This window comes from Silurus aristotelis (genome assembly GCF_946808225.1).
Source record: "Silurus aristotelis genome assembly, chromosome: 6".
NCBI classification, from domain to species: Eukaryota; Metazoa; Chordata; class Actinopteri; order Siluriformes; family Siluridae; genus Silurus; species Silurus aristotelis.
In genome coordinates this window covers 19,246,782-19,260,488 of record NC_139579.1, presented here as the reverse complement: position 1 = coordinate 19,260,488, position 13,707 = coordinate 19,246,782, and the positions used below count along the sequence as shown (strand labels likewise).

Sequence of the window (13,707 nt, the reverse complement as noted above, 5' to 3'; positions counted from 1 at the left end):
ACAAGAATTTTTTTTTTTAAAGCCATTTGTTTGCTGAAACATCTATTTTTTTCTTATCTGATTTCTCGTGTAGCTGCTCTGAAATCGCTTTTGTCGACCAAAGTTTATTTATCGGATATTTGTCTAATTGGTCGTGGAAAAAGAAATCCCAGGAGACTCGAGCTTATATGACAGAACCACTACTAGCTAAAGATAATCAATATTATAAACGCAGGTTTTAGCAGGTTCAGTTCTTATATTTTCGTCTGGTTCATTTAAAATCTTTTTTTAAGCTGTTTCGTTTTAATAATAAACCTTTCGATATTTACTAGTTTATTTATGCGTTTAATTCATATAGTGAAATGTCCTTGCTGAATGGCCTGAAATTAAAATGAATAAATGGAGTGTGTCTGTTTTATGGAGTGTGCGTCAAGACATGACCATAAAGACATTGGAGTATGTTGTTTTGGTGGAAAAGAAACACATTTATCGTACTTGTTGAAAATTCAAATAACACTTTAATATAGATTCTGTTCTTATCGTTGTCTACAAGAATACACATTTACAAGCCATAAATAATGTTTTCACAGATGAATGAAGAACAGTTCCTCCTTTTCCATTTGGTTGAGATACCCAGATTCAGATCAGCTGTGTGTGTTTTTGGTCCATTTTCAAAGCCACAAAGTTCGTCACATTCGTTTCTTCACATTTTTTTTCTTTTTTACAAAAAAATGACTAATTAACGTGACCACTAAAATTAACGCGAAACGTCAAAAAACAAATAAAAAGTCCCGAATACTTATTCACAAAAAGTTTTTTTTTTTTGTTTGTTTTTTTACAAATGTACAAACATGTGAAAAGTTCCATCAGACTAGGATGAGTTCATGATGGGTCTTGAATACACGCCTTGGTAATAGGACGTGTCCGCTCCTAACGGCGATGAGTCGAAACCCGTTTTCGCCGCCATGGAGCCCATGGAAAGAGCGCCAGCCATCGGCGAGCTGTAGCCGTAATGCATCACCTGCTCGTACGTTTTCAGGTCCATTTTGTGGTGATGCTGTTGCTCGGACGACATAAGGTTGTTGATGGAAAACGGGTGGTTGAAAGAGTAGTGATGGTCTGGCTTTAAGTGCGCGTCGTGCGCGAGAACCGCGTGATGCTGCGCCATTAGATGCTGCTGCTGCTGCTGCTGCTGCTGCTGTTGGTGGTGCTGGGAAACGGGCGAGGCGGCGTTGTGTTCTGGACTCATCCCGGGGTTCGACTTCAGGTCTGACAGTGATCTTTTGTGCTCGCTGACGGAGGAGTTCGAGTTTGGGGACTCGTTGCCGTTGCAGCTTTCGGAGCTGCTGTGTGACCCAGGTTCGGATGACTTCCGGCCAGATTCCTTGCTGGAAGATTTTTCGCACTTGAAGCGCTTCTGGCGGCGCAGATAGCAGCCGTTCTCAAACATGTTGCCCGAGTCGGGATGCAGGGTCCAGAACGAGCCCTTGCCAGGTTTGTCGGGTGAGCGAGGCACTTTCACGAAGCAGTCGTTGAAAGATAGTGAGTGGCGGATGGAGTTCTGCCAGCGCTGCTGGTTTTGTCGGTAAAAGGGGAACAGGTCCATGATCCACTGGTAGATCTCGCTTAGGGTTAGCATCTTGCTCGGTGACTGCTGGATGGCCATAGTAATCAGGGAGATATATGAATACGGTGGCTTGGCGTGCGTGTAGCTCCTGCGGTACGTTTTGGGGTCGCGGGACCGGTTGATATTAGACTGGCTGTACATCGGGCTCATGGCGTTCATGTTTGTGTAAGAGCTTAAAGCGTTCATGGAAGGCGCTTGAGCCGTCATTGGGCTCATGCTCGGGCTCAATGCTGCGCTCATACCCGTCATGCCCGGGCCCATTCCCGCCATAGCACCTGCGCCCGGAGACATGCCAGTCATGGACGGGCTCATGCCTGTGTTAACGTACGACATGTTCATGGTGTTGGCCGTAATGTTCGCGGCTGTGCTCATTCCAGACATGCTCATGTACGTGTTCATAGAGTTCATTCCCAGTCCGGTGTTCATATTGCCGACAGAGGTGTAACACTGAAAAAAAAAAAGGGGGCAAAGAAGATTATTGTTTAGTCGGTTATTACAAAAGTAGAAAAGTTATTAGAAATATCAAATATCAGTAAGTTATGAAAGAATGCACTATAGTCATGTATTTGTAAATGTTCAATTTCAATCAAATGTATTTAAAAAAAATTTCATTATAAGCTTAGAAATTCAACAGACGGAGCCTTTTTTTAATTTAGGATAAAAGTAAAATAGAGGCAAAATGGTTATAATTGCCTAATCTAAATCCACTTAAAAAGCTCAAAAATTCAGCTGAAAATTCACCAGTATTGAAATACATATATTTCTGAATTTATGCTCAAATGTTATCACAGTGTACATAAGGGCCCATGGCTGGAAGGAAGTTTGTATTTCATGTCAAGCACAAGTTTTGTTAGGAGAGTGCAGCGCGTCGAGATGGGGGAGGATTTGGAGGCGCCTCAAGTCAATATTTGATCTCAAAGTTAATATTATCTCAGGACTAATATTGAGTTGTATAAAATGAAATCGGTTTCCACCATGAAAAAAAACTATATACATATAAATTTAGGATAGGCAACCTACCTCAGGCTCTCCATAGTAGGTGCTCCAGTCCGCGTGTTCGTGTCCTTCCATTTTGACAGCCCCGAGCATCCTGAAGTTTCCGTTCAGATTTGAGAGGGCTTCCCCCAGACAAGAACGTCCTCGCTGGTGGCTGTTTTGGAACCACAAGGATCCTCGTGTTCTAGTCGCGCTCTCCTGTCAAGGGCTGGCGCATGTGTGCGCGCTTGTGCGTGTGAGCGTGTTCGTATGAATGTGTGTGTGTGTGTGTGAGTGTGTGTGTGTGTGTGTGTGCGTGTGAGTCAGCTGCAAGCGCACTGACGGGACGCTGAGAGGCGACTGCTGAAGACTGGAGTTCAAATGACGCCTGCTGCTGCGTGTTAGGGCTGTGATATAGCCGTGTGCGCCGGGCGAGCCTCCAATCCCTTCTTCACTCGGCCCTATTTGAATAATCTGCTCACACCTAGGCGCGAGACTTCGCCGCGTTGCCCCCCTATTGTACACCTGCGCCACTCCAAAAGAGCAAAGCGTCCATATGAAAAGATTCATTATAAGCTAATCTTATTGTATTCCAACAGAAGAAAAAAGGGAGGGAGGGACGAGGGGATGTTAGAGCCACTTTATCACACGCAGATAAACACTGACGTTACACCTAACCTTTAATCAACCTTTATTCATGCGTTACCCATTGTTTATATCACAAATCCGATATCTGAACATATAAACTGTTTTAGACAAAACGATCCTGAATCTTAAATAGAACAAATTTTTTTTATGGTTGTATTTCTGCTTAGGTGTTTCTCCAGAGAATAATTATTTAGATACTATTTCGTGTATGTACAATTGTTTTAAAATTCGTTTTAGCAATGCATCTTTTAAAGGAAACATGCGCACAACGTATATTGTTTGTATATGCATTTTATGATTGTTTCTATAACAGTTTAGTCACCAGGAGTTAAATGGATGAGATGTTGCAGGATGAATGAAACTCTTCCAAATATGCTCTCGGTTGTTGGATTGTAGGTTTGTTTACGCGCGCGCTAATGTATGGTGGTCTAACTAATCAGAGGACGAGGTTTGCTAATGTAAGAGCTTCACTCTTAGCACACAGGTCATCCGTGTTGATTCTGCAGCGCGCACTGGCGCGATTTGATTGCCTTCACTAAACAAAGTAGCCTAACATTTATCCAAAGTGTTTGACTATCCACGAAATAGGCGAATCACACAGGCGAATACTGATGCTCTTGTTGGTTGGGCAAATTGTGAAGACCCTTGAGTTTGACTAATACACATTATTATTAGTAAGAATAACAAAGGCCACTTCAAACGAGAACTTTTACTCATTGTCATCTCACTGATAGTACGTGTGAGCAAAATGCAGAACACCAACTTCTCGTAATAATAATTTGTTGGAAATGTCTATAATCTGTATCAGGACAGGTCTATGATGTGTGCCTAAATACAAGGGATATATCACAGAGTTTGATGGCGCCCCCTTTTGGCATCAGAATATAGTTACCTGCGCAATCAAATCAAGTCAAATGAAAATGCGGCCAAAATGTAAGCTGCATTAAGACATAGATGCTTCTATTCGAATATTTGGGTCTGACGCCATTCGGTAGATTTGTTTTTATTTCAATAACACGCTTAGTTTTAAAATAACGAATCCATTAGAGCATGAATATTAATACCAAGGTGTTTTGGCACGTGCCTGTGCTGGAGTGTTATCGTTCCGTATCTGTTTGATTGCGTATTTGCGTAGCGCAGGCGCACAAATGTCAATATAATCTCTTAGTTTATTTTGACCCGTGTGTAATGTGTAAACGGCGCAGAGGGTGACGGACACTCAGACATCACAAAAACCAAACCCTACCGGTCTGCTCTTAGTCTTAGAGACAGCCTGGGTTTCCTGATACCGAGTGCGGCATATTCACCACCATTTCAGAAAAGTGATTGATCAATTCTATTTAGGCTACACATGAGCGTTTTCCTTGTAATGTCACAGGAGAGTGCAGGAAAATCAAATGCCAAATGCACATACAGTCAAAAAGTCACACGTGTTTTTGTGCAAATGGATTTCTTATCTGAAGCAACGGAGCAGAATAAATACACGGAGGTGCACAAGCACACGTGATTGTGCGTTAGATTGAAGTTTATTGTGGTTTTTTTGTTTGTTTTGTTTGTTTGTTTGTTTGATTGATTGATTGATTGATTGATTGATTTACCACATCAGGTTTATGTTAGATTGGAATATGTCCATATCCCAAATTACATACACTCTATATTACATACACACCAGTCTATATGTCATGTTCTTGGTATGATGCTGACTTGAAATATTACCAATCAAGTATGGTAAGCCTAGATCGTGGCTTTAAATATCATTGGTTTAATTTTAGATTTTAGAATGACATCCTTTTACTGTGGATTAATATTTTTTTTCCCCAACATCATGATTTTTTCACATCAGCATGACATTTTATTTCATAATAAAATGGTCCATCATATGCAACCTCATTTATGATCATGTATACAGCTAGTAATTTTTCTCTTGCTCACCTTTGTTTTTAACTTTTTTCTGTTCTCAAATATTAAGAAACAAAATACAACATTTTAGTTGTATTTTTTTTTTATTAGTAATGCAATGTAAATGATAAATTATTTTCATACAGGCATGTTTAGCATGGCTATAAAATTTGCTATGTATCTGCAGAATTAACATTCAAAACATTTACATAAATATGGTGACTTCTTCATGGTCAGTGTGCGGGTACATAGCATAGAGTACATTTGGAATATTTTGCTTAAAGTTAATCATTCACGAAACTGGTACAGATTGCGAGCATACTCGGTAGTGAAGGTCACTTTTTTTGTATTTGATGAAAACAAAAAAGAACCGTATCTTTGAGCAAACAGAACATGTTGAAGTACTGGCCTATACTTTGTGCTTGATTTGCTCTGAACCAGAAGAAGCCCATGGCAGGTGATTCTAACCTGAGACTGCAGAATATAATTAGATATAGATATAGCAATGTGAATCTCACCAGAATAGGCACAGTGTTTTTTTCTGTCTTCTATGTTTATATCCACTGTGGTTCATCCATTACTTATTTAAATGTTTCCATGTGTTGCAATGCAGCATCACAGTGGGTGGCACCTATGTGATCCTACTCAAACTCATACATTAGGGCCTGTATTCTAAGCAAATATTGCCTTAGGATCTCTAAACACTGACCCGCATTCTCCCTATTGTAGACTTAAAATCATGTTTCAGATTGCATAGAGGTCAGGTTATATTTAAGCTTCAAAAAATGTTCATGAGCAACCTTTTATGTAATTCAGGATAGGTTTTTCAACATAGCTATAAAAGTCAGCACAGGTTGAGGGGCAGGTTCAATTTCAATGTTTTGAAGGGCTTACAACAGTGCCTAAATCCGTCCAGAGAAGGTACAATTTCTAAACAAAAATGGTAATGCATATTTGTCTAAGTAGATATTTTATATAGCAATTTTATATACAATTTTACAAAGAGGAATGGTGCATCATTTTTGTCACGGTGATATCTTGTATTGCAGATTGCAGGATGCCCAAACACCTTAAGTAGACTAGCTGAAACCATGGGAAATGTTTAATTATATCGCTTTTTCTGCTAGTAGTTTGTATTCAGCTTGAAATCTCAAAAGCTGTGACTAAATTCTCTGACTTCTCTGATGCTACAGATTATATGTAGTGTTTTAATGTATTTCACACTGGCTTCTTACTGTCCTGGGAATCTTGCATAGTTCTTTTCTAGGGATGCATATCAGAGTCTCTGTACAAGCTTGGTGGGAGGCTCAATACAAATTCCCTGCCGTTATTTGCAGGAATGTGTTACTTTAAGTCTTTACTTTCAAAGCACAGCTTTCTGTTCTATAAAACTTAAACAAACCCCAAACCAAGTCCCTGCTGAAAGGTTGCTTTGCTATGTATCAGTGTTTTTACTCCTCTGTTTCTGCACCACAATAACAAAGGGCCAATGGGTTAAGCTTGTGATTCGTCAAAATAAAATTAATAACTGCACCCGCTTTCTTCTGGAAGGTAATGGAGAAGTGTTTGCTGTGCAGGCCCTGTGGTGACAGTAAACATTCCGGAGCGGTGCAGGAGTTCGGCCTGGCTATTATCCAGCACAGCTGTGACAACGGCTGTTGGCTGCAGGTTTGTGGCCGGCCAAAGTGTGTTTACCTGGAAATGAATCTCAAAAGTAGAGTGACGGGGAATGCACACAACCCTGACTGGATGGAGGGAGGAAAAAAGATCGGGGCAGCCATTGAGGTGTCATTCACAGCCAGAGGGGTGGTACAGAAGTTATTGCACAGAGGCCCATTGGGTCTGGGTGCAAACACTGGCGTAAATGGGCTAAGGATTTCCTCAAATACGCACCTTTTTGATATTGAGAAGTATTCGCTGGGGAATGCCCTGCATTAGAGTCCTATGTGGTCTGTATCCAGGGGCGGCCGCAATACACTTCCCTTGTCATGCTAAAAAGACCTCAGCGTAGTCATGCATACCACAAACAAGGTGCCAATCCACATCCATTCCACAAAGCATGCGGAGCAACAACTTACAAAATGAAAAGCTACAATTTACAAAATCAAGCAGCTCTTCATTTCAGCTTGATTGATCCAGCTCTATGGAAGTTCAAAACAATATTGTAAGGGCCATAGGAGAAAGAATCCCTGCAATGCATTTAATATTACACAGTTAAATTCTCCGCCATGCTTGACAAACTATTAGCACTCAGGCACAAAATGGTTCGGATTATATCCGTTATTTTAATCCATGCATTTTAATGTACACCACAGCAAAAGTGCAATATCATATAACCCTTCATTGTTATGCATCAACGAGGGAAACGTAAAGTCAACACACGTTTTAATTACAAACGGAAAGCAATTAAATGTGATGGCAAGCGCCGGTATGCTAATTAGGCCGTGTGCTCCCGTGGGAAGAAGAGTTCTTAAATATTACCACCATCAATCCTGATCCAGAAGCAGGAGCTGCCATCGTTCACACTCAGCTGACACATTTTCACTTCTCAGCTGTCACCTCTAAAGAAAACACAGGTCTGAGTGAAATTAATTCATTAGGGAAAGTCATTTAACTGTGGTGACAGGCGTTAAGCTTGCTGTTCACAGAAGGTTAAAGTTATTTCTCTCTCTTTCTCTCTTTTTTTTATTATGAGGAGGATGAAATCACTGAACAGCATATAGAATAGAACCCTAAAGGAGGATACAATTAGAGTTCATTGATAGATAGAGTTATTCACATACTTTGATGTTTAGCAGATGGTTTAAAATTTTGCATTTTGACACATATTTCCAAAATGATCATTATCTGGTTTTTTTTCCATTTTATTTTTAATTTTTTATTGTGTCTGAATAAAATGTGTTGTGACTTAAACATGTGTAGGTCACTGGGTTCAGTGATGAAACATTAGGGGTCAAAGTCCATAATATGTTGTATATACAACTAAAATACATACAGAATTAGCAAAACATTTGGTCTAATGCTCATTATAGAACTTGTACAAAATTATTCTGTTTTATGGCTGGAATAGAACATACAGACAGAAATGGTAAGTGTTTTTTACACTTTGGTATACATCTGAACACATTCATGTTTGCTTAAGGAATTTTTCTTTTATCTCCCCCATGGAACTTACAGCTACAAACTGAACAATTTAATTGAAATGAAATGTTAAGGTTAAGATCATATTTTGAAAAATGTTGACTACTTGTTTGCACTACTGTAGATAGGATACATGATAATGTTTCTTTATGATAAAATCAACAATGTTTCTTAATTATATAATATGAAGTGAAGCATACTATTAGAAATTTCATTTTATTTTGAGTTCTCTAGTCATTTATGTATTTATTAGAAATCGAACATTTGTAGCATTAAAAAAAATATATAAGTAGACAAATGTTTTAACACGCAATGCTTGTTTATATCGTTCAAATATCTTAGAATATTCTTATCTCTGATTCCTAGGTTCTCTTAAGAATCTGCTCACGTCTCAGTTCTACATCAGTCAAAAGACATTTCACTGTTCCCCATTTTCCATTGTTCCGTATATTTGTTCTTCAGCTGGCTTATCTGTAGCCTGATGGAGTGATGGCAAGTTTAGGATTACTGCAGTCACCATGACTGCTGACCTGTGTCTGCATCACTCAGATGCTGCCAAGGCCATCTATCAAGCAGCTCTAAAAGCATATCTTCTTTAATTTATTTTCTTTAATCAATATGTCTACTATGTATAATTGTTCCTGATCAGCATGTGTAGGAATCTGCATGCACAGGTTTATCTGCGTTTTTTTTTTTCTATTGCCAAAAAACACGTCTAGGCCACTGACTGGAATTCCAGAGATCACTGGTTGGTATCGCATTGCCTCTCCTGATGACCCATCCATATGTAGATGTCCAGTTTGTTAAGTTTACTGAAAAGCAGCAGGGGAGCACAAGACATCCTTATTTTTCTTGTCATCCTGGCCTGTAATTCCCAAAGGCCTCTCAGCCAGTCGGCACATCCCATCAGTGACCAATCTGTGTTTACTTACCCGTGAAAAACCCTTGGCAGGGGAGCCTATGAATTCAGGCTCAGTTTTACAAGTCCTGACAGCTAACAAGCTAGCCTGCTAACAAGCAGGCTCCAGTGACACTAACCACTCAACAGATTAGCACCTCATCAGCCTCCTGTGGCTAAGGACAAATATGGCCTTCCCACCAATAAAATACAATAGGACAGTCAGCGATAAACAGCGCCTCAGTAGGGGTCCAGCTCCCCCTTACTAAACTTCCTGGCCCATCCCCTTCTCTTAGGCTTACAGCTGCTAAAGGCACCCGACCCTGCTTCAGTCTCAGGCCTCAATTGCCGAGTCATGTGTATTTCAGGTGAGCAAATATTGCCACTTGTTTGAGAGTTCAGTGCCTGCCCCTTTCAGAGGTTGCGTATTGCAGTCACTCAAAGGAAGTAGGTGTGAGAACATGAGAGCTCCTCTCAACACAGCTGGAGCTGTTCGATCCGTCCAGCTATACACCGGGTCCTAAACAACAGCCTCTTTGTACTGCAGCCGAGGATTCCCTTCCTCCATGCACATTCTTCATGTGTATGTGTCTTTTCCCTTACACCAGTCTAAATTCCTTCAGCTACAATATTGCTGATTGTGTTTTTATTTCTTTATTTCACTTGTGACAGCAAGTAAAGGAGAATTGATCTTGTCAAGCACTTGCCATTTCTGAAGCAATTTATTGTCTGCAATATACATTTACAAGGGATGTCAACAGCCCATCATGACATTAACTCTCACCTTAACCTTAATGTGGAGAAGACAATTGAAGGACAAACTGACCATATGTTCCACATGATTTCACATAAGATAAATAGTGGATCCCAACAGCCTGCCTGTGTTTACTTTCAACGATAAAGATATAGAAAAAATGCTAGGTAATAAAATTTAAATAAGCTTCATATAACATTTTAGCACATATCGAAAGGGCACTGAAATCTTGTGCAACCATTTTTATTTTTATTCAGCACATTTTAAAGTGTGTTTATGCAATTTTATTTTTGGATCTTTTGTAGTGAAATCACCGTGGCTTCTATCTATGAAAATAAATATTATAAATAAATAATGAGCCGAACATCAACCATGAACGAAAATTATTTAAAAAAACAAAATACAAAAAATGATATTGATGCACAACAGGCTTGTTTCTGAGTTTCCAAGTTTGCAGTATATCTGTTCCCCTTAGATGAAGTGTCAAAGGTGCCCAACTGGAAAGGAACTGCCTCAAGAGTGAATCAAAGGAAGGCAGTAGGCAGCTCTAGTGGGGGTTCTCCATGAAATAGAACTAGCTCCACTGCAAATAGCTCTCGCCCATCCCAAATCAATCTGCTGCCTGAGCTCGTTTGCTTTTTGTGTGTTTGCTTGTTTGTTGGCTTGTTTGTTTGCCGTAATTCCTGTCGGTAGAGACTGACTTGAGGAGGATACATCACACAGACCACCCCAGAGCTGACAAGGGATTGCAACCTGATCTGTTGTTCAAGGCCAGATTTAAAGCAGACAGCACCTGACTGTGGCCATTTACAGGTTCTTACAATGCTGAAAGAAAAAGTAGGTTGAGGTGGTCAGAATAGCAAAATCTACTTTGTCATTATAACCAATATAATATTGTATAACACGTGTCTAAGTTACTAAAGATGAACACTTAAAGATGCCATGTGTTTTTAATGGAATGTTATGACGCTGGAATTAAGAAGGCTATATCAGGCCCAGAATGCCACCTAGTGGTGCAAAATAGAACTGCATAACGTTTCCACTTAAGGGCAGGATCAATGTAGTACTTGTAAACCTTTTAATAGATTCTTTCTTTCTTTCTTTCTTTCTTTCTTTCTTTCTTTCTTTCTTTCTTTCTTTCTTTCTTTCTTTCTTTCTTTCTTTTTTCTGAATAAGTACAACAACGAGAACAACAACAACAACAACAACAACAACAACAACAACAACAACAACAATAATAATAATAATAATAATAATAATAATAATAATAATAATAATAATAATAATAACAGTATTCGTGATCTCATCAATCTCCCGGGTGTTAGACACTACCACTACATAAAGTCACATACATCTCAAAGTAACAGGCCTAAAGCCCATACTATGCCAACATCTGGACTTCATTAGCCATATTTACACAATATGTACATTCTGAACCAATTTAATCTAGAAATTTCCCTATAATCTCTCCAAAATTTAACTGACAAGTTTTATATCACACATGAGGCTCAATCCAAAGCAGTAAAGCTTGGCACAAGATCACATGCCTAAGCTTATAGCTTTTTTATTTTCCTGTGTGATCTGGTTAGTTGTTCTTGTAGTATTTGCACAGTTCACTTTCACCACTTTTCACTGTAGGGCAAGAAAATGCCAACGGAAAAAGAAAATGATTTTTCCGTTGAACTTTGAAAGTGGCAGCTTACTTGTCTGTGTGTGTGTGTGTGTGTGTGTGTGTGTGTGTGTGTGTGTGTGTGTGTGTGTGTGTGTGTGTGTGTGTGTGTGTGTCTTTGTGTGTGGGTCTTTGTGTGTGGGTCTTTGTGTGTGTGTGTGTGTCTGTGTGTCTGTGCATGTGCGTGTGCTCCTACAAATAAATTCATTTGAGTGTAGGCCGTTATGAGATTCCATGGTCTCCATTTATGGATGTTTAAAAGATTTATTTCTGATTGATTTGTGGCTGATCAATCATACCAGCCTGTTTACACAGAACCCCTGTCTATAATCCTATTTAAGAAATGTTTTGTTCATATGAGATTGCTCCCTACTCCTGATCTGGGACCAAGGCAGACATGTCCGGCTCCTTATCTAAATGGTCTATGATAAAACTCAGACTTCTCCTCACTTCACAAGCTCTGGTAATGGAATGGGCCAAGAGCCAATTTGTCTGCCAGGTTTTCCTCCCTTCTGAAGATGAGCACTTATCAGCAGACTGTGTGGCACGGTCCACATCTTTAAGCCATTTGAAGAGAGAACAGATAAAGCAGCTCATTTTGAGTTGAGGCTCCAGGGGGATCTTCTGAAACCCTCCACAAGTGCTTCTCAATCCACAAGCACCTTTAATTTAATCTTGCAGATTTGTGGGTTCGCAACCTTTGAGTTTTTTTGGAGGCAGATAGTTTAAAATACCGAAATCCAAATACCAAATCACAAACACTGGTATTATAATAAGAGTCTATCTTTCATTAAGAAGAATCTCATCAATCAGGTAAGTGATAATAGACAACAATTGTGGAATAATCATTTACCTCATTTATACAGTTATAATTGAGAAATTATGAAAATCTTTTTATAAGGTTATCTGTTAATAAATTTATTATAGATGTAGAATGTCGACGTGCTCTTTCTCTAATTACTCCTCAGTGTTTGGGTTGGGCTCAGATGCCTGATGGCCAGTGGTTACACAATTGCATCCAGCTGCTGCTAACTGCATGTGACGTGTGCTGCTGCTGTTAGTAAGTAGTGAACCTAACCTAGCACACATGCTGACACACACAGCGCACGCTAGCTGCTAGCATCATATACCATACTCTAGAAACCAAAGAAGTGGTCTTAAATGTGAGGTCTGGTCACAAATACCAAGAATGTTAATCACCACATTTAATGTTCATTCTAAATTACATACCCCAACCAACAAGTCAGCCACACAACTATAGGAACTATGTGAAAAAAAGAAACATCTAGGATTCAGTGTACAGTACTTCAGAAATATACTTCTGAAGGTCAACATAAGACTTTTGAACTTTGGATAACTGATCAAATTGCTCCAGTTCCCTGAGGAATGAAGGAGTTGCTTTGCAGCCCCCTCCCTCCCCCCAAGGTTTTTTTTTCTAGTGATTCACTTATGTGTACATCTAGTAATTAGAGACATGGCAGAAGGCATTTGACTGATGCAGGACAAACAAATTTATGCTTTTGTTTTGTTTTTTTGTCATCTAGATTGGATTATTGTAAATCCTTACTATCTGGATGTTCCAGTAAGTGCATAAGTAGGCTTCAGTTACGCCAGAATTCAGCAGCAAGAGTCCTTACCAGAACCAGAAAATATGATCTGCTACTGTTGACATATAAAGCACTGAATGTTCTCACACTACAATATCTAATCAAATTTTTATTTCATTATGATCCACCATGACTACTTAAATCAAAATGTGCAGGATAACTGAGGTGTTGGTATCACAATTAACAAATACTACAGCACAGGTCAGAGCTTTCTCCTATAAAGACCCACAGCTAAGGAATAGCTTTCTAATTAGCATTTGGCAGTTTCAGTGTTGTCTATGTTGAACAATTTTTATTTAGTCAAACCTTTTTTTCAGTAGTTGCTTTGCATAGGTTATTGAGTAGATATAGAAGGATCATGGATATAAAGTGTTTTGGTGAACTGGGATGTCTGGATGTTGTCATCTCCCTACTCTTATGGGTTATCCCAGAGATCGCTCATGTCTGTGTTACCTTCTGGTTCTCCCTTTTAGTTAATACTGCTGGAGTCTATTTAGCACCAACATACAG

At 39.4% G+C, this 13,707-nt stretch overlaps 1 protein-coding gene across 1 annotated transcript; it reads right to left on the bottom strand.

The window, feature by feature from the left end:
- Positions 1-636: 636 nt before the first annotated feature.
- Positions 637-2,837, bottom strand: foxa2 (forkhead box A2). The gene is made up of 2 exons (XM_083544187.1): positions 2,627-2,837; positions 637-2,053 (listed from the first exon to the last, which is right to left on the bottom strand). Exons 1-2 carry the CDS (start codon positions 2,693-2,695, stop codon positions 851-853), a joined length of 1,272 nt encoding a protein of 423 aa, XP_083400313.1. The 5' UTR covers positions 2,696-2,837; the 3' UTR covers positions 637-850.
- Between the last annotated feature and the right edge of the window lie 10,870 nt (positions 2,838-13,707).